At 49.4% G+C, this 24,461-nt stretch overlaps 1 protein-coding gene across 2 annotated transcripts in view; it reads right to left on the bottom strand.

Moving 5' to 3' along the window:
* KCNAB1 (potassium voltage-gated channel subfamily A regulatory beta subunit 1) overlaps window positions 1–24,461 on the bottom strand; it is a 61,891-nt gene that overhangs the window by 16,518 nt on the left and 20,912 nt on the right. For both annotated transcript variants that reach the window (XM_005507174.4, NM_001282831.1), the window contains 2 exon segments: window positions 6,035–6,078; window positions 899–936 (listed from right to left, as the gene is read on the bottom strand). In XM_005507174.4, coding sequence (XP_005507231.2) covers window positions 899–936; window positions 6,035–6,078 — 82 coding nt within the window.

The following is a 24,461-nucleotide window of genomic DNA, read 5'->3' as shown; positions in this document are numbered from 1 at the left end:
GACAGGTACCCGGGGGGGACAGCCGTGCACAGCCACCGCACTCGGTGGGACGTGTTTCAGTCCTCTTTTTCCATCCATGAACACTTTGCACTGACTGATTCTAAACAAGGAGGGCAGGAGAGCCAAGGAGCAAGTTTCTAACTGAAACAGGTCGTGTCTCGCCTCACCCTGCAGCGCCAAGAAAATGGAATGAGCGCAGTGATCCACCATCAACAAAAGAAATACCAAAGGTCAAGTGACTTAAAAAGGAAAAATCCCTTGAGTTCAGACTCCTGGGCTGGTTTTCTTCCTGCAAAAGTTATTTTGGGGTTCCTGTCATGTACTAGAGGGAGGATGATCTCCTTTTGACCACCAGCATCCCTTCCTGGGATGGGGGCAACCCACGTGCTGCCCAACACTCCAGAGGATTATTAACTGAGATTAAGAGCCATCTGATATGGACAAGAGCGTGTAGGAAATCCAAGCTCACTTTCATTTGTTTCACCTTATTATGTAAAACACAAATCATCAGGCAGCTCCTTGCAAGCCAAGCCCCTGCCTGTATTTATGACTGTTGCTGGTTACATACAATTTATAAATACAACATATATAAATAAATATAACAAAATAATTTCCAATTTCTGCACCAGGAATGGTGCCACTGCCAATGGAGAGGATGGAAAGGAAGATGGCTTTAAGGGATAGATGGGTTTCTGTTAAAGCTGATCTCTGGAAATGTCAGATTCATTAAAGTTTTTTGGAGCAGAAATGCAAACTTTTTTCTGCTTTGTGTACTATCTTTCTGCCATTTCCCCGTACAGAGAACAGCTCCTCTGGTGTCGGTAGCCATGGTTTCATTTAAAAATATCTCATATTGGTTCTTATTTCATGCGTTGTACTTACACCAAGCACTACTTACCTCATCTGAGATTTGACCTCCAAAAGTCACCCATGTCCCTGGAAAGAACAAAATAATCCATTACTACAAAAGGTTTTCACCAACAAAAACTCACTCTATCAAAATCCAGGCTCCTTGAGATAAAACAGGTTTAAAATGGAGTTAATTGGTTTGGATGTTGCTGTGTCCCCCTCCCCGGGGGGACATGGGGCTGGGATGGCTGTGCGGACCTGGGAATTGGCTCAGGGAAGCACTCGTAATATTCCATGTTGCCAAAATATACAGTTCTATTTAAATACAAAGCTCTTTGCAAAACTGAGTTTGTTTCCCAAACTTCAATTTGATAAATAGGAAAAAATTTGTGATGCTGCCGAAACGCGTCATTTAGGGAATGAAACCCTTGCTAAACTCATGCTTCGGCACTTAGCATCATACCAGTCAAAATCAGAACACAAAAATCAGGAGTATTTCCATTGACACACAGTATTTAAAACCCCTTCAAAGTGACTTTTCCCCAGGAACATTTACATTTAGCAATGTCCACCAGCGGTGCAGCTGATGAGCAGCACATCATGAGCTGGCCTAAGAAGTAGATGCAGTTTAGACTCAGTTGCAGACTCTGGTCTATTATTAGGAGAAATTTGGGGTGTTATTTCTTTATGACCAGTGCTTGAAAAAGAAAAACACAATATCCCCTGGTGGAAATAATGTGTGGATTTAACTTGGTATTCCCTATGTTATATATATATATATATATATATATCACTGTGGCAGAAGTTGCTCCTGCCTGACTTATCTGACCTTGCAGAACACCCTGGAAAGCGACGCTGTGACACGGCAGAGGAGGCTGTGACAATACCGGCGCCTTCTGCCACCTTGTCACGACGTCGCTTTGATCTCCAGCACAACTTTCCCCACGCTTCTCAAGACCTACGCGCCAGCTACATACAACATTACTCGTTACTCATTTAGCGGGTGGGTCAAAGCTCACGCAAAATCCTCCAGAATTTAAAGTTCTGCCTCATTTTGTCCCTCCATAGGGACACAGAGGGATTCAGCCCCAAGTCGGAAAATTTGATGCAATTTGGGCAAGATGGAGGGAAGATCCTGTACCAGGGATCTGGGCTCTGATGCTGCTAAAGGGAAAAAGCGCCTGGTGCAATAGATACGTAAGTGCTCCCACTTCTTCATTAAAAATGTATCAGCAGCTCGTTGCTCACAGGGAGGGTGGGAGATGAACCTGGAGCAGGAGTCAGAAAGGGAAGAACGTTCCTGCTGCTAAAACTTGAGATGCTTTGATCAGTCCCTGCGTAAAAACACAAGGAGAGGAGTCGGCTCCGTCAGGAGAACCTCGCTCCCTTTCCCTCAAATAAAGGTTAATCACAGGTTTTTTATACATCAGGTTTCTTTGAGTATAAATAAAGTTATTTTTAAAGATGAGTGTTCACTGTGCATTGATACTGAAACTCTCAATGTCCTGCAGAATAGCCTGAGCTCTCAAAAGCCAAGTTTTCGCTGATGAGAAATGTGTAACATGCCTAATGCTTCCCAAATCAAAAATGAGCAAAGAGCGCATATTTCTCACTCATTTGGCATATCTATAAGGGCAATAATCCAGCAACAGGAGCTCCCACCAATCCCAGACCACCCCCCCGGCACCGCGCTGGTTACAGAGCCCTGGGAAGTGACTTATCCTGGGAGTAAAACACTCTGGTCCTGCACAATAAAGGTAAAAATGAAAATAAGTTTCAGTTTATCATTAAGCTTCTTTCCGCATATTAAAAAAATCCAAACGAAGCTCCATTTCCATGCTAAATCTTCAGAAGTGTTATTTTTACAGGCATACATAAAAATGTGCTTCTATTGAAAAACATGTAGAGACTGTTTATCCCCAAGTTTATCCCCAGGTCCCTTTATCTCTTTAAATACAAGCAGGAACTGTGTGTACTACTGGGTACACCTGCCCTGGATCTGCCTCTGCTCCCAGACCCCGACAGGGGGACCTGTGAGACCCGGGACCCCCAAACAACAAGGGACACAGGGCTGGGGATCCTTGGGGTGGTTCAGTTGAGGTTTTTTTGTTTGAGGGGTTTTTTCCCACCCCCTTTATCATGTGGCCCCCACATCCAAAACAGCCAGGGCTGCAGCACAGCACCCACTGCTCAACTTCGGTTCAAAAACCAAACAAAACGACACACACACAAAACCACTCCAGCAAGCACAGGGCACACTTGGCATTTCAGACAACCGAGGATGATTCACAACCTCAGCCAGCGGGAGTATTTTGGAAGAAAAATACACTAGAGAAATAAATGTGTACATTTTAAAGCCATTACTTTTTCCCTTACCAAGCCACCATCTTTCTCTGGTCTATCCCAATCAGCAGTTTATAAATGCATCCCCGTGGCAGCAGCAAACAGATCTCCCGCGCCTGCCCCTCACGGCTGGACATCCTCACCTTCCCCAAAGGGATTTCTATATTAAACCCAGATTTGGCTCCACCCCAGCCCAGCCCAAGCCTGGCAAGGCATGATTATCGCTGCGTTCTTTGCCGTTCGCAAAATCCATGGCTCAATAATGTCACTGCCAGCAGATGTGTCACCTCTGCAGGATAAAAGAGAAGAATTCCTGGGTGAAAGCCAAAGCTTCGCCTCCTGCCAAGACACTTTTCTCCCTGGTTTGCTCCTGGCGAGGACGATGCCACGTGGAGACCCGGCACATGGGGCTGGAGCCTCCGCCACCGGCCCAGCAAACCTTCGGGGTTGGGTTGCTCTCATGTGCTGGGTTTGCAAAAGCTTTTCCCCAGAGCAAAGCAACTGAGGAGCAGTGGCAGAAAACATCTGTTTTCATACCAGATTGCCAGCACAGGGTATCCCACCAGTGCAGGTTTAGATTGGATTGAAGGGACCTTCAGAGCTCATCCAGTGCCACCCCTGCTGCAAGCAGGGACATCTTCACCAGGTCAGGGTGCTCAGAGCCCTGTCCAGACTGGCTTAGGGTATTTCCAACCTTTTGGAAGGTCTATTCTCAGGTTTTGTCCATGGGATTGGATTTTGGGATGGCTGTTTTCACCCTGCTGTTCATTTCCTGGGAGTGGGGGCGGATCACCTTGTTGCAGGCTGTCTCAACACTTCGTAAAATAAAATTAAATTAAAAAAAACAAAACACACCACAGGCAGCCTCTACAGGCAGAATTTGCTCTGAATTAAGTACAAGAAAAATGTACTGCTATTTTTCCCCCTGCATCACAGTCATATTTCAGAGCCAGCAACACAGAAAGAGCCTCATGCCAGCCCATGTCTATTCAGGGTTAGACTGGGAAGGTCATTCACTTAAAGCCTCGCCTGGAGCTGGGCTTAGCTCAGGGATGCTGCAGGACCCAGGTCCGGCAGCAGCTGGAGGTTCAGCAGCCCAGGAGCAATGCTCAGCCACCGGCACAACCCTTCCCCAATATCTTTATTTGGGAAACACGCTGCTAACGCATCCACCCTCACATGCTGGCTCCACGCTGCAAGCAGCACCCAGCAAATGAATTAGAGTGTGAGCTGGGAGAAGCAGGGCTTAATTAAAGGGTGCACATTGCCTTAGCACCACCAGCCTCTGATCTCTGTCCCACTGTGCATCTGCGTCCACTTTCTCATGCTAGAGGATGAAACACTCCCACCTCGCTGAGACTTTGGAAGATTGCTGAGCCTTCAGAAACTTTAGTAAACCTTAAATTAGATTTTCATCCTGCAGAGAGTTTAGGGAAATGCATTTATCTTTTAAGGAACTGAGAAGGAGAAGCTATTTAGCAAGCCAGAGGAGCCAGTGCTGAAAGCAGAGACCCGACAGAACTGCGGTGGGAGGACGAGGAGGAATACCTGCACATCAAGAGAAAGTGGCAACTGAATTCCAGGCTTTCCAGCGCTCCTCTCCCCAATTCCTGCACACCCCGAGGGCTGTGGGGCCCATCACTTCTGGTACATGCGGAGATACCCAGTTCTGAATTGATGCCCAGCAGCTCAGCCCCAGCCCTCACTCCATCCTCAGCCCCCACTTCTCCCCTGCAGCTGCGCTCACAAAGCCTCAGTATATTTAGATGCTGCTGCAGTTCCACATGCTTGAAATTAAAGAAAAGCTCTGCAAAATGTTTTGGGGTTTGGTTTTTTTTCCTGCTGCTGCTTCCTTCTCATCGCTTTTCTCCACCACAACAACATTAGCTCTTGGTGTACTCCAAGGATGATAAATAAAACCTCTGCCAGATCAGACAACTCCTTTCAAAGCCTGGATCTATTTTAACCAGAAGAGCTCTTCTTGGCAGAATAGGCCTTATTTATATGACTTGCGATACAGGGTGACTTTCACATTTCACTCTATTTTAAAATCAAATCTCAAAGCATGTTGGAAAAATACGAGCTAACCCTGGGGCACCTGCCTCATGAGCACAACCGGCAGTGAGTGGGGAGCTGGAGGGGTCCCCAGCGCAGCCAGGGCGACACACATATATATACATATATATATATATATACACACACACACAATTTTAAACATTCTTCATATAAGCAGTTCAACTGCCATCAAAGAAATTACTCGCATGAGTAAAGCCATCAGGAGCTGCTCGTTCGATCACACACGCTCCGCCTGGCAGCAGCGCACCAATGTCTGCAGGAGCCGCGGCATCAGCGCAGGACCTGTATAGATGTGCCGCAGTGCTTATAGATGCTCTTTCGGATAAAATATTGATAAGATAAAATATTGATAAGGTACTGTTTAGTTTTTGAATCTGTATGGAATAGGAATAACAAAGTATGAGCGCTGGACAAGATAAAATTCTGCCCATAGCCCAGGCAGATTGTGTCCCCAGAGGCTGGAGCTCTGTCAGTTCAGGCTCTTGGGGACACTCACAGACATTGCAGACATGGGCTCCGTGGGCTTTCCCTAGCGGGGATCAGGCTGTTTTAGAAGAATCTTATGAAATGAATCCTCATACTGTTCCACTGGAGCGCTATGGGTGGAAAGCATCACCCCACGCCACGGACAAGCGCCCTGGCTAATGCAGAGAGCTGACGTGAGCACACGCCAGGGCTTCTGCCAGTGGCCATCTCTGCAGGACTGTGCTCTGAGAAATACACCTTTTTTTACAGGAATGCAAGAGCAGCCATGGCCGTTACTCACCCAGCCCAAGGCACGAGACTCTCAGTCCGGATTTCCCAAGGTTTCTAGAAAGAAAAGAAAACCATTAGAAAATATCGTTAAGCCCTCAAGGCACAAAAAACTTAACTCAATGGGAAAACAGCAGCCAGAGAAGGCAAGTCCCTGCTTTTGTGCAAATCACCCCTTTTTCTGCCGGAACGGGGCAGATTGCCCTCGGCAGGGATGCGGCTCACGGTTTGGAGAAGTCGGGATGCTCCACGCTCCTCCTTGGCCTCACTGGGCTGTGGGACAAGCACTGATGGGGCTGGGAATAAACCCAGGTACACTCAGGTGGAACACACACCTGATGTGATTTGGGGTCCCGTAAAGAACTTCCTTTGCTTGCCAACATCTGTCAGTGTTCATTGTAGCAACACCAATTAATGTGTTCACCTTACCCAGCTTTATATTTGGTTTATTGACCCTCACATATGTCAGGACATTCACCTCCATCACAGCAGAGCCCCAGTCCGGTTCCCGTTGGGACTCCTGATCTCCTGGATTCCCCACGAATAAAACACCCTTAATTTCCCTCAAGACACCCGGATTTCCCCCAAACAAAACACCCCGGATCCCCCAGCCCAAGGGGAGGCAGCACCTTGATCCCTCAGCCCAGCTGCTTTTCAGCATCACAGCGATAAAGTCATCACCCTTCTCCCACCTCCCCAGCCAGCGGGCAAGATAATCAGCCCCAAGGCCATGAAATGTTCTGCACATTAAACCCATCACTGCAGTGCAAAACATCCTTTTAATTACACCCTCCTGCTTTAACCTTTCTGTTAAAACTGTATCGCTGCAATTTTTTTTGCCAGATCAAGGTATAATTTGGGGACCATTTATTGACCTTCTACTGAGAACAATCGCTGCACTTTTTGCTATTCCCAATGAATTATTTAAAGCCAAATTTTTAAAAAAGTCCCTCTCACCCATGGTGAAAGGGGTTGGACAGAACACCCGACATCAGCGCAGGTCATGCCCTGCTCTTTAAGCTCTTTCTCTTTTCACACGCTCCATTTTGTGGTCACTTTGAGTATTTGCTCATGTGGTCCAATTTCCCGCATGGACGAGTGATCAGAGGCATCCCCGGGTACCAGGGGGCACAGCCAGCGCTCAGGGCAGGTACCACCCCCCAGGGCAGGTACCACCCCCCAGGGCATCCTCTGCCCTACCCAAAATTCACCTCAGCTGATGGGAATTTAAAATTTTGGGGAAAATTTGTCCTCTAGTAGCTGTTTGAAACGCCGCAGCTGCATTTCCAGCACCATGAGCCCCTGAGATCACAGCACGGTTGGGGCAGGAACTGACCTAATTTTCTTTTTCCTTTTTATGATTTTCTCTTCTTTTTGAGTTAAAGCGCAGCCGGATCCCTGTGTAACAAACTTCATCCATGCACAGAGCAGCACAAATGCTGCCCAGCTCCCCCTGCTCAGCAGCACAAAGCAGAACCCTCAGCAAGTTAAAAGGCAAATACCTGTGTGCTCCAGAACCGCAACAATTCTGCCAGGAAAGAGGAGCCCGGCCTCACAAAATTGCCATTTTCACATCACTTCTGCGGACATCGCACCCACTGCACAATGCTCGGCAGAGAAGCCAAGTGCTAATCCACATTTCCAAACCGTTTACATTTATTTTGTAGAGAGTTTGTGGGTTTTTTAAGTCCTGTTTCTCACTGAGCCTTTCAAAGTCTGGCTCTGCACAGGCACAGATTGGCCATGGAGCTGCATCGCTGTCTCTACAGACATAAATATACAGAGATACACACATCCTTTTTACATACATATATATGCGTATACATCCCTTTTATATATATATGTATATATATGCATAACGTAGATGCATGCACAGTGTGAGTGAAACCCTCTGGTGTTTGCATGCAGTTACAGGGTACACCAATCCCTCAGCAGCAGGGTCAGTCTGTCTGTCCTGTCCTCCTTCCCCACAGTTCCTCTGTCCCTCTGGTGCCACAAAGCCACATCAGGGCTCGTCCCTCTGGGGATTTGGGGGTAAAGCACCCACACACAGCCGAGATTTCCTCTGGAGAGTGATAACCAGCTCATTGTAGAGTCTGCTCCACTGCTGAATCTGGACAGAAATACTGTGTTTGAATGTCCAAAGCAGCCTTTGCCATTTACTTTAGCGCACACGTGACCTGGCTACTTGGAAAAATTGATGTCTATAGTCAAGAGCCGACACTGAAAATGCCAAGTCGTGGCGGTACAAGATCCTTCTTGCAAAACGAGCTGCTCAAACCAGCCCGAAGAGCATCACCGGGTCACAGCCCCGGCTGCTCTATCACTTCCAACCCTCCATGAGCACCTCACTCAACTCTAATTAACTCATCACTAATTAACAGCCGGGCAGCATGAAAGCAAACCTGTCGCACCAACACACAGAACCGCAAAACCGGCTGAAAACTCGACCCGCGTGGGCTGGTTCGTCCCAGCATGGACCCTGTGCTGCTAAAATGCACAAAGCTCCAGGTTTGGTTATTGCTCCTAGGGCAGAGGGGTCATTTGTCTGGAAGAGCAAGAGTTCTTGAGAGCTGGTTCTCCTCTTCCCAAAACAAATAATAAAAACAATAATAAACACCCCCCCTCAAATATATATATATACACACATACATTTACATCAGTTTTGCAGCTTCCAGCTGTATGCATAGAGGTATTACATGCACATATATATATATATATACATACACACACACATGCCCAGAAGCTACAAAATTGCCAAGTAAAAAAAGTCAATGATCGGTTTCTAAGTAACTGGGTAGTAAAAGCTCTTTGTGCTTCTGCTGCACTAATCCCATATCCGAGACAATTAACCGGCTCAGTCCCCAGCGCTGAACCAGCAGCAGCCCCTGCAAACCACTGGGGACAGCAGCACTGGGACCATCCCAGATAGCGACCGAGATGGCAGGAGCAGCAAACCCTGGCTCTGATGCTGGTGTTATTTCATCACTCTTTCGAGAGAAAACAAACAGCTTTTGCAGTGGGAAGTCAGTGATGCTGAGGGATGAAGTAGCCATTCAAAAGGACATCGCAGGAACCTCCCATCCCTCAGGATCGCTTTGCCTAGCCTAGAAGCAGCTGGTGACAAATCAGCCTTCATACATTTTTTTCCCCCTCTCTCATTAGCACAGATATCTTGCCTCTGTCGCTGATGCTCAGCTTCCCTTGCCCTTTGCAGCACTGGAGCAATTGCACTGCTCCCCACAAATCACTGCCCAGCTCCCATGGCACGAGCTGTGCAAGCCTGGCTGAAAGCACCCAGGTCACCAAAACCTTCAATAAAGAAGGTTTATAGCCACACTCAACACTTTAAGAGCCTATAGGACATTAATTTATTTTGTGAAGGGGCCACAACACACTGTTTCTGCTCTTTCTAGCACTACACATTTTAAATTTAATTACTTTTTTCTCTTCTAGTTCCCTTCTCCAGGGAGTAGTTACTGCCCTGTCCCAGTGCCCGAACAGGGCAGGGGACAGCAAGGAGACAATCCCAAAGAGCCTTATATGCTGTTTTAAGATCGCTGTTCTTCCCTGGTGTAAACCAAAGGTGACATTTTCCCAGCCTGCGCAGCCGGGAGTTTGAGCCAACACAGCCCTCCCCACAGCACCGGAGCTTCGCCAGATTGCGCTGGGCTAACGAGCGCGGGAGATGGATGTCTGATTCATTGAAAACACAGCTTGCAACTCCGGGATGTTGTTAAAAATACACTAAGGTACCAAAACAGCGCGTGGGGAGGGACGACATTTCCCTTGACTAGGCTTTTCCAAGCAGAGAATGCATTCATTCCCAAGGAGATGCAGGTTCTTGACTGGGTTTGATGGGCAGCGATGCGGGGGGGACCACTGTAAGATGCCGCCATCCATGGCAACATCCCCATCCCGGCAGCTGCTGCTTGACACCATCCAACACCAAACAACTGCTCACAATGTGCAAATGGACATTCCTGGGAGGAAAAAGGCTGAAAGGAGGTGTTAGCCAAATCCTGCCAGGCCAGGAGCCCACAGTCGGCTGGGAACGGCACCTTCCCGGTGGTATGGAGCACCGAGACCCAAAAGGGCAGCAAGGCTGAAGGGCTGGTTTTTAACGCCTCTGCTACTTGGCAGATTCTCACAAAAAAAAAATGAAGTTCTCACTTCTGTATTGTCAGCAGAGTTGCACACACCCTGCATCTGCTCCTTCAGCCTCCTCCATCATCCTCAGGCTCAGAGCTGCAGTCCCAGCGTTGCAAGGACTTCACCTGGGAAGAACCTGGGTTTTTTGGCCGCGGTCTAGCAGGCAGCTCCCCAGCTGAGCAGGTGTCATAGAATCACGGAATCATTTCGGTTGGACGAGACCCTCAAGATCGAGTCCAACCGTTATCCCCTCCCCCATCACTGCCCCATGTCCTGAGAACCTCACGTCCATCTGTCCAACCCTCCAGGGATGGTGACTCCAGCACTGCCCTGGGCAGCCTGTTCCAATGCTCCACAGCCCTTTGGGGAAGAAATTGTTCCTCATATCCAATCTAAACCTCCCCTGCCCCAACTGACCGCAGGATTCAAGGCGCATCATCTGCACAGAGACCTGGAGAATCCCTGCTCGGCTGCTCGTGCCTCTTCCTAGCCGGCAAAGCCCAGAGCCACTGCCTGGGCTGAGCTTATCGGGGCCCTGTGCTCTAGGGCACAAAACACTCTCAGATTCGCTTCAGTGACCAACTCCCATTCCCATCTCCCTTGCTTCCAGCAGACACACCACCCTGTATCTGCAGCTCCAGCCCTGGCTGGGGACCACACACAGCTCCCTGCATCCCACCACAGCTGCTCATTTGTAAAAGGGGAGAACAAACACCACCAAAACCCAACACACGCTTAGCTTTTAAGCATGGGAAAAATTAGAAAAGATAATTTGACTCTGGACCCAGCTGCAATGCTGAGTAAGTCCAAATTAATTATTTTGCTAGAAACAAGCAGGTAAATGAGCTGGGGCTGACACCAATCAGGGCAGGGATGTGAAGAGCAGCCTGGATCCAGCCCCAGGACACGCTCAGGGCTGCAAAAGCCTTCAGTTCCAAAACTGGGGAGAAAAATAGAGAGAAAAAAGGCATTTTGCTTGTCAGTCACTTAGCTGTGGGCAAACGCAAGGAAAGTGCTCAACAGGGAGACATGTGTCTGTTTTGGCCAAGGGGTAAGAGCCGCTGACCGTATGTTTGAGGAGCCAGGGTTCATCATCCACGAGAAAGGCCAAGGTGGCAACTTTTGGCTTCCAAAGCTCTTTGGTTCAGCATCAACAAGTCACAAAGTGACACAAAGGGAAAAGAGGAATAACGCATTCCACAGAAATACGGAGGGGTGATGAGGGCAACAAAAGGCATCTGGGATAAAGCCCAATACAAAAATGCAGGGAAAAAAGCAAACAAACAGCTTTTCGAGAGTCTCAGGAAAAAAGAAGGATGTAATGCACTCCCAGGGGATTTTTCCTTATAATGTGTCCACATGGAAAGATTAGATTGTGTTTGAAATGCTAATTTTGGTTAAGAGAATAACCCAAGATTTACAGTTGAAATTAATTAGCAGTGAGAATAATTTGACTGCGCAGTAATTCTAAACCCATTTAACTCCTTCTCAGGAAAGATATTTGATGGGATTACCATCCCATAGCATTGCTGGCTACCCACAAGCCTGAAACAGCCCCTGTGCTGGTGGAGAAGACTTACAAGTCACTTGGAAAGTTTTCACCTGCCTGTAAGTTCTTCCATTAAAAGCCTTATTGGAGCTACCATGCAACCTCCCTGATCACCCCTGCAGCAGCGGTGCCCCAGAAGCACTAAAGATTACCTAAAAATCCATTCTTTGACAACAAATCTGCATATAACAACGTTATATGAGTGTTTACTGTATGGAATAGCTCTATAAAAACAAACTCAGAACATGTGACGGGCTGGGGTGTCACAAGCACACGGTGGCTCAGGCTGGGAATGCAAAGGGGCACAAAGGACAAAGCCACAACAGCCCAGTGGTGTGGGTTGGTTTGTTTTCCTGTTTCCACACACAGCAGCCAGGCTCATCTCACTGAGGAATAATAAATTGCACAATAATAAATTGCACAATAAATTCCACTGGGGTGTCCAGGCACCCCCATCCCTAGGAGGACACGATGACAGCTGAGATCTCAGCACAGCTGGTGCCATTTGGGGGGGACAACCCCCACTGTCCCCTGAGGCCACAGCCACCCTGGGGATACCGGCAGCACAGCTGAGATCCTGCCCAGTATTAACCAACATTGCCCAATATTAACCAATATTGCCCACCTCAACCCAGCAGCGACCTTGGTGCAATCCCGCTGTCCCGTTGCTCCGCCAGCTGCTGCCTCCAGACACACTCTGCTGTTTCCTCTTATTTGGAAGTTTCCACGGGATTTCAAAGCTCTTCATCCCTCAATTCCACTCCACTGCACCCCTGCAAAAGCCTTTGCACTGGAACAGCTATTTGCAAGCCTCTTCCAGATCTCCTCTGCTTAAGCCAGCTTTTTAAGCAATATTAAACCATTTCTGGCTGAAAAAACAGTATTTCCCTATGATGCTGCTGTCTCAATTAACTCACAGGGTACATGAGAGTGGCCAATTATAATCCCATGGCCATTAAGGGCTCGTCTTGCCAAGCTGAGGAAAACCTTTTCAAGTGAAATTGCACACAGACCCTGCCTTAAACCAGCAGTGTCCGGTCCAGCCCCCGCTTAAACCTCATTAACATGGTACAGCAGCGAGGATTTTGAAAGACCTGAAAAACTCCCCAATCCTCATTTTGCCTCTGTGCTCACTCAATGCCTCCTTAATGGCTTTTATGGTAACTTGTAGATTAATTATTTTCTTGTGAGGGTAAGTGCTGACAGTGCAGTCAGAGCTGAACGAGACCAAAAGGAATATGTGATTTCTATATGGGGGTCCCAGGGAGCTGTAAGAGGAAAGCCGAGGAGCAGCAGGGCCGTGGGGAGGACAAGGCTTGGCTCCAGCAGGTGTCCAGAGGGAAGATTTGGAAAAAAAAAACCCACCACAGGGACATTTTTATGACTATCCATGGATGAGACAACACATAACAGCACAGCTCTCATGATGCCCCAGACCTCGCACCGCTCCAGCAAGGTGTGGGGGTCTTGGCCAAGGGGAAGGTCCCTGTTTTGTAGCCAAGCACTTCGGTGTCCCCTGGGATGAGCAGCAGCTGAACCCACCCTGAGCCAGGCTTTGCACACCCAGGCAGCTACAGGACAGGGTGTTAATTAAGCAACTAACTCAGCTCCTGCATGTGAAGCCTCACATTTGGGTGGGAACTGGGTGCCTCCTGGGGGTGGTGGGGCCCCCAAACCTACACACAGTGACACCCATGTCCTCCCACACCCCCCATTCCCAGCAGCAAAGAGTCACCACAGGCCAGGGCCACATCTGCCACCGGCACCGTGCGGGCAGTGGTGTGGCACATCGGCACCCAGCCGGGTCTGGAGGATCTGCAGGGCTGACAGTCTCCTAATTAAAAGAAAAGGGGAGAAAATACATTTACAGAGCAGCCCACACCATATGGCAGGAGTGGCATTTTTCTCTTGCGGCACAGGGCAGAAAGAGATTGTAATTATTCACTTTTGATCAATTCTAGCACAGGGAGAATCCGTGAGAGAGCCCATCGATGGCAGCAAACACAGCACCAGAGGCAGCTGCAGCCAGCAGTGGACACAAAGCCTGGTCCCCATGCTCCAGCACCACCAGCTTTCCCCATCCCTCCAGAGCCACAGCCAGCAAAGGGGGGGGGCAAAACCACACCAGGAGCCAGCACCCAGCCCTACTGCAGAGCAAACCCCTTTCTCCTCACACATCAACAGGCAGCAGGGAAGACTAATTCCCTTCTTTAAGACAACCTTCACTGTTACCCTCCCAGCACCACTGCAGCATCACCCAGTACCTGCTGCTTCCCATCACAGATGAAAAAGCAGCAGCTTGAACCTCCAGAGAGGCAGAGCCAGCACCCCCTGCCCCAGCAGGGATTTATGGGCTGAGCCACCTGTGCTGCTTCAGCAACTCATTAACCTGCAAGCAGCTCCTCCTGTTGTTGAGGGACAAAGCAATTATGGTTATCCAGGTGGGAGGTTTACTTTGCTGTCATCCTTGGTCGTTTGGAGGGTGGAGAGTTTGGGATCCCAGCTCTGCGTTCTGACAGTTCCCCCCACCCTGCACCCAGCCAGCCTGGAAATGTCTCCACAACAACCTCATGTTTGGTGGTGGCTAAAAACAACGAGTATAAGATTTTAAAGCAGTAAGTGATGGTTGGGCTGCTTGAAAGATGAGGCTGCTGAGCAGCTCAGCTTCAGTCTGGGGTGTGTTGAGCAAACCCTGCTTTGAGCTTATCACCTTCCACTGCTCCCATCTGTACAATGGCACCAGGATGACCACCCTATCTGCCTGTCTGTCTGCCCATCTGTCTGCCTATCCATCTATCTGTCTGTCTATCAGGAATGAGACAGAGAAAGGGAGAGAGGTTTCTCTACAGAAAAACATAAGTTTTAAATAAAATCTCTGCAATAACACACACAATGACTAAAACATTTTCAACTCCACACCCACAGAAGAATCATCAGACTTAGAAGCTCTCAACAGAAATCAGATAATGCTGTTTTTCACTTGTTCCAGCCACAGTTTCATTGCTCTGTGTTGGTGGGTTTGCCCACAGAAGCCAACCTCTACCAGAAATACTCACACCGAGGGGATGGTTCCCACACGAGTTGCTCCTCCTGAAGCAGCCCCGGTGGTGGGTGACCACCCAGAGCCCCATTTCACAAGCCCCTGGGGGCCACCAGGTTGAGGGACTGTGGGTGGGGGGCACCTTGAGCACAGCACAACCCTCCTCGCACCCCATGGGTGTGGGGTGAGCCCCATGGCGCCGATACAGCCCCCCGCCCACCCCATTAAGCAAAACTGGGGGAACCATGACAAGATTTTCCTGCATTTAAACTGCAGACGGTTTATCTTATTGCTACAAAAATGTAAAAGAATAAAAAGTCACTGTTCCTGAAGCTGGCGGTGGGAAAACAACGTTGCTTAGAAACATCCCCATTAGGGCTCCAGAACCGTTCTTTTTGCACTGAGAAAAGAATAAAATATGTAATTTCTTCCCTGAAAACAAAGGGGCTGTTTCAAGTAACAACAACAGCCCCAGTGGAGGGAGAGGCCCCTTCTGATCGCCCTCTACCGCGGCAGCACCGCGACGTCCTTCGCCCGCGCCCTGCAGAGTGGGGAACAACCGCAGCATCTTGCCCTGTTCAGCAGGGCCTGCAGTGACAGAACAAAGGGTGATGGTTTAAACTACGTAGGGGAGATTCAGGCTGGACATGAGGAAGGAATTGTTGCCCTGAGGGTGGTGAGAGCCTGGCCCAGGTTGGCCAGAGAGGTGGTGGATGAACCATCCCTGGAGACATCCCAGGCCAGGCTGGACGGGACTCTGAGCAACCTGAGCTGGTGAAGATGTCCCTGCTCATGGCAGGGGCACTGGGGGAGCTGGGAACGTCCCTTCAACCCAAATCATCCTGTGATTCTATGATTCTGTGATTTGTTACGATTCATCGGTCTCCAACAGCCCCCAGAGTGCTGCTGAGCACCAAGGGTGAGGCACCATGGAGGTGTTAATTCTCTTCTTTAATTAACTCCACTGGTTTCCTGCTTTTAAGGCTGGATTTCACTTTGCTTCATCAGCTCAAAAAGACCTACGGATTTTCCACAAGCAGTAGTTGCCCCTCAGCAAGCTCCGGCGGCAGGAGGTTGTCTCTAAGTGGTGTGGGTGGGAAGAGAGAAAAATAATGGTTTCTGTCTCCCATTTTGCAAACAAAACACTTCACAACACGCACAGCAGCTTTCACTAAATTACCGCCTGTATTAGCAGTAATTGCAGTGATGCAGAATCACAGCTTGCCGCTGGTTTAGGTATTTTAAACCCGTGTGCATGTGCAGAGATGGAAGCAGGAGATCCGTGTGCCGCTTGGCCACCTGCACACCCCGGGCAAGCGTTGGGTACGCGCAGGTGCAAATCACTGCACTGCACTCCATGTGGGGTGATGCTATGAAAACGGGCGCGATGCTTCTCGGGATGCTCAGAGCAAGACACGGAGCAAAGGCTCCATGCAGGGACAAGGGGCAAGGACCGGTCCATGTTGTAAAGCTGCAGCGAAGACAGAGCTACCCCTGTCTTTGATCAAGTACTGATGGTTATTTTTTCCTAATTTCAGGAAATCTTTAGTTCTATTTTCAGATTATAAGAAGCACAGATGAACATGCAGAGCTGTAGAAGAGGCTGGACTAGTGTGGACGCCTCAACAGATACTTGAGCAAGCTTAAAACATACATCTATTTCTTTGGTTGAGCACATACATACTTAAATGCTCTCTAACATTCATTCTTATACTTGCAGTGTTTGACTGTGCTTATATTTGCTGCTTTGCAAACTGCTTTGTAGTCTCTTCTACCTAAGATGTTATAAAAATAAAACAGGATTTGATTTTAATCAGGTGTGTCTGCAGCAGCGTGGTAAAGATACACCAGGAGGAATGCTGCTTCTCAAAGTTATTTCAGAGGGAAGTGGATGGATGACAGTCCCAGGTGCTCTTCTGAGCATCTTCCTTCCTGGCCGGGTTTCTGTAGCGCCGTGGCAGGTGGTGGCTGCACTGTGGTCCCCAACGCAGTAAAATGGGGTTTGGGGGAGTTGGTGACAGTCCCCACTACTGCAGCAGTGATGCTGCTAAGTCAACAATATAAAATAGGAAACCAAACCAAACCAAACCAACCAACCAACCAAACCCATAACTAGCAGAATATATGCAGAGGCAAGACAGGACAGGATTGATCAGCTGAAAACTAACACGGAAAGGGCTGTGGGGCATTGGAACAGGTTGCCCAGGGCAGTGCTGGAGTCACCATCCCTGGAGGCCTGGACAGACGGACATGAGGTTCTCAGGGACATGGGGCAGTGCCGGGGGTGGGTTAAGGGTTGGGCTCCATGATCCTGAGGGTCTCTTCCAGCCTAAATGATTCTGTGATCCTGTGCACAGCAGCAAAGCCAGGAGGTGAGTCTGGCTGATGGAAACTCCATCTCGGCGGCAGGAGGGCAGCCAGCCCAGGCACGGCTAGTGCGAGGGGACAAGCAGGTGCCTAAATGACATCTGTCCTCTGTTCCTTGGCTCTCCTCACACTTCCCAACTCATCCCTCACCACCGTGGTGCACTGGGTGTGTAGGTTCATCCTTCAGCTGAAACTCCCCAGAATTTTTTATTCTTTGGCTGCATCCTCAGAGAAGTTGCCGATGACACATCAAACTGTAGAGAAGGCAAAATAGATGGGTTCTGGCAGCTGTGCCGGCATGCTCAGCCTCCCGCACACGAGCCACGCTGCGGATGAGGCTCCCGCACGCAATGCTCCTGCTCCCTCCCTCCCGCCCCAGCTCCAGGCCACTTGCCCCTCTGGGATGCAGCCGGTCCCCAGGGACACCCGCTGCCCAGGTGGCCTCTTACACCAGGAACAGCTGCAAAGAGTTTGCAGCTGCACATGTCTATATCCCAGCGGGGATGCCGGAGCGGGGGCAGCGCTGGCACTGACATTCCCAGGGGAATAACTCTGCTGGGGGGCTCTGATTCCAGCAACCGCATCCTGGAATGATGCGCAGCCCACGGCTCTGCCTCCCCCACCGCGGTTCGTCAGCCGTGGGACCCGAGGATGCAAGAGAGGAAAGGGAAAAACATTTGTCATTCTGCAGTGAGGCTGTTAAAGTGCAGAATTTCAAATGTCTGAGGGAATTACATTATCCTTGTAAAAAAAAAAAAAAATATATATATATATATATATACACACGTATATATATATATATATATATACATCTTGCAGTTCCTAAAGGATGTGAATGAATCAAGTTATTTCCAGAAATAAGAGAGGTGCAGGGAGCTCTGTATCATACCTGTACCTGATTAATCCACCCGTCACCCTTCAGTGGCACCTGACCCCATGTGCTCAGACCCAGCAAGCCTGGAACACGCACCTATTCCTGTTCCAATGCCAGGTCAAGTCCACTTCATTCATGCAGGAAATTAGTAAGCAGATCAGATCTATGTGTCAGGTGTTGACTGTGCTGTCACTAGTTGACACATCCCATAGGTTTGTAAATAATAGATGCTATTTTCTCTCATTTCATTACTACTTCAGCCTGAAGGAGGTAAAATAAAACATTTAAAACCCCATCACTAGTTTTTTCTTCCCCATCCATTGACCCACCTTGGAAAGTATTAGTCACTAAACCGAAGTGATTGGATGAGCTGAAACTGGAAAACACAGATTTTCTCCATAAACAGGAGAGGCTGATTCTGACCAAACCACAAAACTACCGGAGGGGAAAGAATCTGAGCAACTGTAAGAAAATGTGCAGCCGGGAGCACCCGCAGCGGGTCGGGCTGGGAACGGGAGCGCTCGCTTCCGAGGGCAACTCGTTCTTGATGAAGTGTTTAGGTAACAGCTATTTGCACGAGCTATTCAAAAAACAAGCAGGAAGAGCACTGTGAAAAAATAACTGATTTTTTGTTTTAATTGCTGTGTGGGACTTTTACCCTTTCAGAGAGAAAGGACATTTCGGACAGATTTTAAGTACTCCTGAGGCTGGTTGCGGCTTTTCCAATGAGCTTCCTGCTGCTCCTGTTCCTCAAGTCTTGTCTCCCATGGATGATTTCTGCTTGTTCTGTGAGCAGAACTTTGCCAGAAAACAGCTGCCGAGCCTCTTGTGCGCGGTGGCGCAGAGCCCTGACCCAGCACCCGGCCACCCCGGGGGTGGCATCTTGGACCCCAAGCACTGCTCCCCACTCCCGCCTGCCTGCCAGGACATTTTATAGCACTAAAACAATGTGTGATATTTTTGGATACCCTCAGGAGCAAGTCTCAGTTTGCTGAAGCTGCAGCTCCCACCGTGGATGCTGCGGTGGCAGCGACGCGCTGGGGACCAGTGGGAAGCATCGGTGAAGCGTGTCCCCCCCGGCCACCCCCTAGTGACCCCGCACACACAGACAGGGCACAACCTGCTCCAAAAGGCCACGATGTCTCCTGCACACCCAGGGCCACCACATCGCCACAGGGGCTGCTGTATTCCTGCTCCCTTTCTCCCCCCCTGGGCACACAGCGAGCGCAGCAGCGGAGAACGCGGATAGAGAGCAGCTTCTGATCAACTGAAATGGGTTTGCTTAGGAATAAACACCTTCACACAGAATCACAGAATCCCAGAATGTCAGGGGTTGGAGGGCCCTGGAAAGCTCATGCAGTGCAATCCCCCCATGGAGCAGGAACACCCAGATGAGGTTACACAGGAAGGTGTCCAGGCGGGTTGGAATGTCTGCACAGAAGGAGACTCCACAACCCCCCTGGGCAGCCTGTTCCAGGCTCTGCCACCCTCACCCCCAACAAGTTTCTTCTCATATTTAAGTGGAATCTTTTGTGTTCCAGTTTGCACCCATTGCCCCGTGTCCTATCATTGGTTGTCGCCGAGAAGAGCCTGGCTCCATCCTCCCGACACTCACCCTTTCCCTATTGATCCCCTGGAACGAGTCCCCCCTCAGTCTCCTCCAGCTCCAGAACCCCAGCTCCCTCAGCCTTTCCTCACACGGGAGATGCTCCACTCCCTTCAGCATCTTGATGGCTGCGCTGGACTCTCTCCAGCAGTTCCCTGTCCTGCTGGAACTGAGGGGCTACAGCTGGACACAATATTCCAGGTGTGGTCTCCCCAGGGCAGAGCAGAGGGGCAGGAGAACCTCTCTGACCTACTGACCACCCCCTTCTAACCCACCCCAGGTACCATTGGCTTCCTGGCCACAAGGGCCCAGTGCTGGCTCATGGTCACCCTGCTGTCCCCAGGACCCCCAGGTCCCTTTCCCCTACGCTGCTCTCTAATAGGTCATTCCCCAACTTATACTGGAACCTGGGTTGTTCCTGCCCAGACGTAAGACTCTACACTTGCCCTTGTTATATTTCATTAAATTTTTCCCTGCCCTTCAAACCCCTCCCAGCTGCTCCTGCAGAGTGATGGGAAACATCAGAAACATCACCTGGACCACCCCAATAAACAGGGGCAGGATAAGGAACACGACATCCCAACCCCTCTGTGCATTAGCAAGATCCATCCACACCAGCCCCTGACTTCACATCAGGTTTTTCCCTCCCACCATGCACCAGCAGACTTGAGTTTGTCAAATATTTTCCAACTTCTGAAAAGTGGGGAAGTTTTGCTGGAGCAGAAGGTGCAAAGGGGAGATGTGCGCTGACCTGTACCGGGAATACGTCACCCCAGCTTTAACCCCCGGGCTCACTCCAAGCCTCATGCAGAGTGTTCTCTTTCCCTTGCTGAGAATTAACTTCTTAACAAACATGTTCTACAGATGGCAGTTTACAACGTTAATCTAAAACAAAAATAAGCGTGCTCAAAATTCAAATTGGATTTTGCCAAAGCAGCCATGCAAAAATAATACGTTTTAAATATCTTAAACTGCGTGCTTCACAAGTAATTAAATTAGCGGTGTTCCTGCATTACATCTTTTCTTCCGTCCATTTAAGCATTAATGTTGTTGTGTGGATTTTAAATGAAAACATCATGCTGCGGGAAAGGGTTGGGGTGGGTGGAATGGAGCAGGGCAGGTCTTGCCTGGGGACAGTACAGCGAGCGACCAGGGGTTAGTGACTTCTCCTTTCAGCCACATTCTTCTAAGTAACCACATTTTTCTGCAGTTGGCTGCATGTTTTTTGGACTTTCTTGCTGCCCTGCAATAACCGGTGAGAGGGGGTGTGCAGGTCATCGCCAGAACACCATTGCATTATTTAAAAGCTTCCTTAAAATATCATCACTTTGCTTCTGCTTAACAAACCCAAGATGAAAAGCATGCCCTTTAAAACACCCTTTGTCCTTGACTTCAATCTTGTTCACCTTTGCTCATCGCCCTCTCTCAGGACTTAAAACCTGGAGGTGGGAGTTGATGGCAGACTGAGCCCTGGCTTGTTGCCATGCCACAGAAATGTTAGAAATATTGTTTGAAGAATGTTAGAACGCTTGGAAATGAGACTAAAAATCCATTTTTCAGTTAACTGATGTTGAGGCAGGAGGTTCTCAGCCTGGCTGGGTCTCCAGGGCAGAAGGAGGAGCCCCGAGCAGAAGAAACCACTGCATCCCGGGATGCAGCAGCGGGCATCACTCCCCCGGCCGCAAAGCCGGACTCTGAGAGACCCTTGTAGTCTGCTTTAAAAGGTAAAAGAAGTTTGCTCTTTCTGAAACCTGGAAGGGGAGATATTATACACTTTTAGTGCTTACACTGAGCCCAGAGTTCTGCAAAATCTTCATTTACTGAAGGCACAAAAGCCAGGGAGTGAATGTATCTTTGAGTAACTCCAGGCACTACCGTATCATTAGACAGTAAGTAAATGTGAATTCAAATCTAAAACTCTACGCTGGTTTTAACAGTGCAATGTTAAACGTGGCTTTTGCATCAATGCAATAAGACGAGAAAAATCCGGCTCCCAGCGAAGCCGCAACCTCGCTGAGCAGCTACAAACGGAAAGAGCCATTAGGAACCCGGAGCAGCACAAAGCGGCACAGATTTTGTTTACTCAGCTGGTTCCTTTTCCTCCCCCTTTGAGTTATTCCTGCCTTCTCCGTAGCCATTATAAGCTACAGTCCTGGGGGAAAACGCATTGTGAGTTCAGTGTAAATCCATTCTGTTCACTGGATTGGTCTTAATTCACAGCAATAAAACGAAGATCAGACAATGAGCCATAAAAATCAACTTGATGTGGAGAGCTAGTGAAATAATATGTACTTTTATATAAAAATAATTGCACCATTTGCATGTGAGTGCTTAAAACTACTCATAATTGCAGCAAGACTTCAATAAACCACAGATTCCTAAATACGTGAGGGAATTATTATGGTTGATGCTTGTAGTACAGTGCAAGGGAAAAGAAGATACAACTCCTGACACACTGCTAAGAAATACCTGCTTTCGCTTACACCCCTCACAAAGCATAGAGCTTTACCTTCTATTGCCAAACTAATTTGCCAGCCTGTGTGCGTTTCCAAACTGGTCAGGCTGGACATTTGCTATTGACCTCTGTAAGCCCGGCCTTATTTCAGGTGCACAGCCAGGAGTGGTGCACAGCATCTGCACACAAATTTTGCTTTAGAACACAATTCTGGCGTTAATAATACCACGCTTCGACATCAGAAATTTGCACTTTAATAAAAGCGTTGCAATTTCTTTTCTTCCAGCCCACGGGTCACCTAGGGTATGTTCAAAGCAGTGGAAGAAACCGCCAGTGATCACGGAGGCGAAAGTCATTTTCCTGATGTTAATGACACATCTCAGACATGGCTCTGGGTCTTTACAGGGCTCAGTGTCCCCCAGCAGAGGTTTCTTCCCATGGGCAAGTGCTCAGCAGCCACACAGGGAACCCGTGGGGTGACCTCAGGAGCAGATTTGTGCTTCTGCCCACCCTGATGGCCCTGGGAGCAAAGATGCTCCAGAGCATCATCGCTCCCCTCTGGGCTGGGACCTGCTGCCCACAGCCCTGGAAAGATTTGAGTTAGAACAGTATCAGTCATAGAATCATGGAATCATTTAGGTTGGAAGAGACCCTCAGGATCATGGGGTCCAACTGTTCCCCCACCCCTGGCACTGCCCCATGTCCTGAGAACCTCATGTCCGTCTGTCCAAGCCTCCAGGGATGGTGACTCCAGCACTGCCCTGGGCAGCCTGTTCCAATGCCCCACAGCCCTTTGGGGGAGAAATTGTTCCCCAGATCCAACCTCAACCTCCCCTGGAGCAACCTGAGGCCATTCCCTCTCATCTTATCGCTTGTTACTTGGAAGAAGTATGGGGTTGAGATTTGTATACTTGTTACACACATTAATTATATTTGCCAGCGGATACTTATTTAGGCAGAAAAGTGGGATGAGGAATTCTTGGTGCCGTAGTATTTTTATGGTGCCTTTTAATGTCTGCAGTTGGTGTGTGAAGCCAACAGAGCGCTGCTCTGACCCTGGCAAAATCAAACACACGGTTACATTTTTGGGAGGGAGAAGAGAGTCATCCCACCAGCTCCACCGGAGAAACACTCCCACCAATGCTGTGCAATGCATCAGCAGCACTTTATTCATGCTCTTCAACAATAATCCACAATTTCAGGCACACGGTGAAGAAAAATGTCATCGAAGTGCTGATGAATGTGTAGCCAGCAGGATGCAATGACCTCAGCTGGAACGTGGCCATGGCACGGCCTCGGTGCCACCGGGGACACTTGAAGGTCCCTCAGCCTGGTCAGCAGCACGGGCAACGAGCCCAAAAAAGTCCCAAACAAGAGAAGGATTGGCCAGGCCCCCCTGTACCGGGACTGCTGTAAGTGCAGGAAGCCACAGGTCCCAGCCGTGCCCCCTGCTCTGGGAGAGGGGACAGAGAGGCAGCAGCTCTGTGTGTCCTGACAGCTCGGTCACCTCTGGACCCCTGTGCACACTGAGCACCCCTGTGCACACTGAGCAGCCCCTGTGTCTGAGCATCCCTGTGCACACTGAGCACCACAGTGCACACTGAGCAGCCCTGTGTCTGAGCATCCCTGTGCACACTAAGCACCCCTGTGCACACTGAGCATCCCAGTGCACACTGAGCACCCCTGTGCACACTGAGCACCCCTGTGCACACTGAGCAGCCCCTGTGTCTGAGCATCCCTGTGCACTCTGAGCACCACAGTGCACACTGAGCAGCCCCTGTGTCTGAGCATCCCGGTGCACACTGAGCACCCCTGTGCACACTGTGCAACCCTGTGTCTGAGCACCCCTGTGCACACTGAGCACCCCCGTGCACACTGAGCACCCCCTGTGTCTGAGCATCCCTGTGCACACTGAGCACCCCTGTGCACACTGTGCAACCCTGTGTCTGAGCACCCCTGTGCACACTGAGCACCCCCGTGCACACTGAGCACCCCCTGTGTCTGAGCACTGTGGCACCTCCTGGGTGGCCAGGAAAGGTCTGGGGTTGTAAAGCTGCTCCAGACCTTGCAAAATACAAAGCATAGCACACAACCCTTGCACATCCAATACGCAGTGGCCGCAAGGAGTGTTATTTCCCACACAGCGCCTGCAGCAGCGGGGCAGGTCCCTACACAGACCTGACCCAGAAGGGACAAGGTTTAATTATGGCTTTAATTACCTCCTGACAGCTCTGCCCCTGTTGCTAATGCCCGACAAGGCATGCGAGAAGGATGGGGACAGACCCTTTAGCAGGGTCTGTAGCAACGGGACAAGGTGTGATGGTTTTAAACTAAAGGAGGGAGATTCAGGCTGGACATGAGGAAGGAATTGTTGGCCCTGAGGGTGGTGAGAGCCTG

Source organism: Columba livia, chromosome 9 (genome assembly GCF_036013475.1).
Source record: "Columba livia isolate bColLiv1 breed racing homer chromosome 9, bColLiv1.pat.W.v2, whole genome shotgun sequence".
NCBI lineage: Eukaryota > Metazoa > Chordata > Aves > Columbiformes > Columbidae > Columba > Columba livia.
This window is presented reverse-complemented; position numbering and strand designations above follow the sequence as displayed.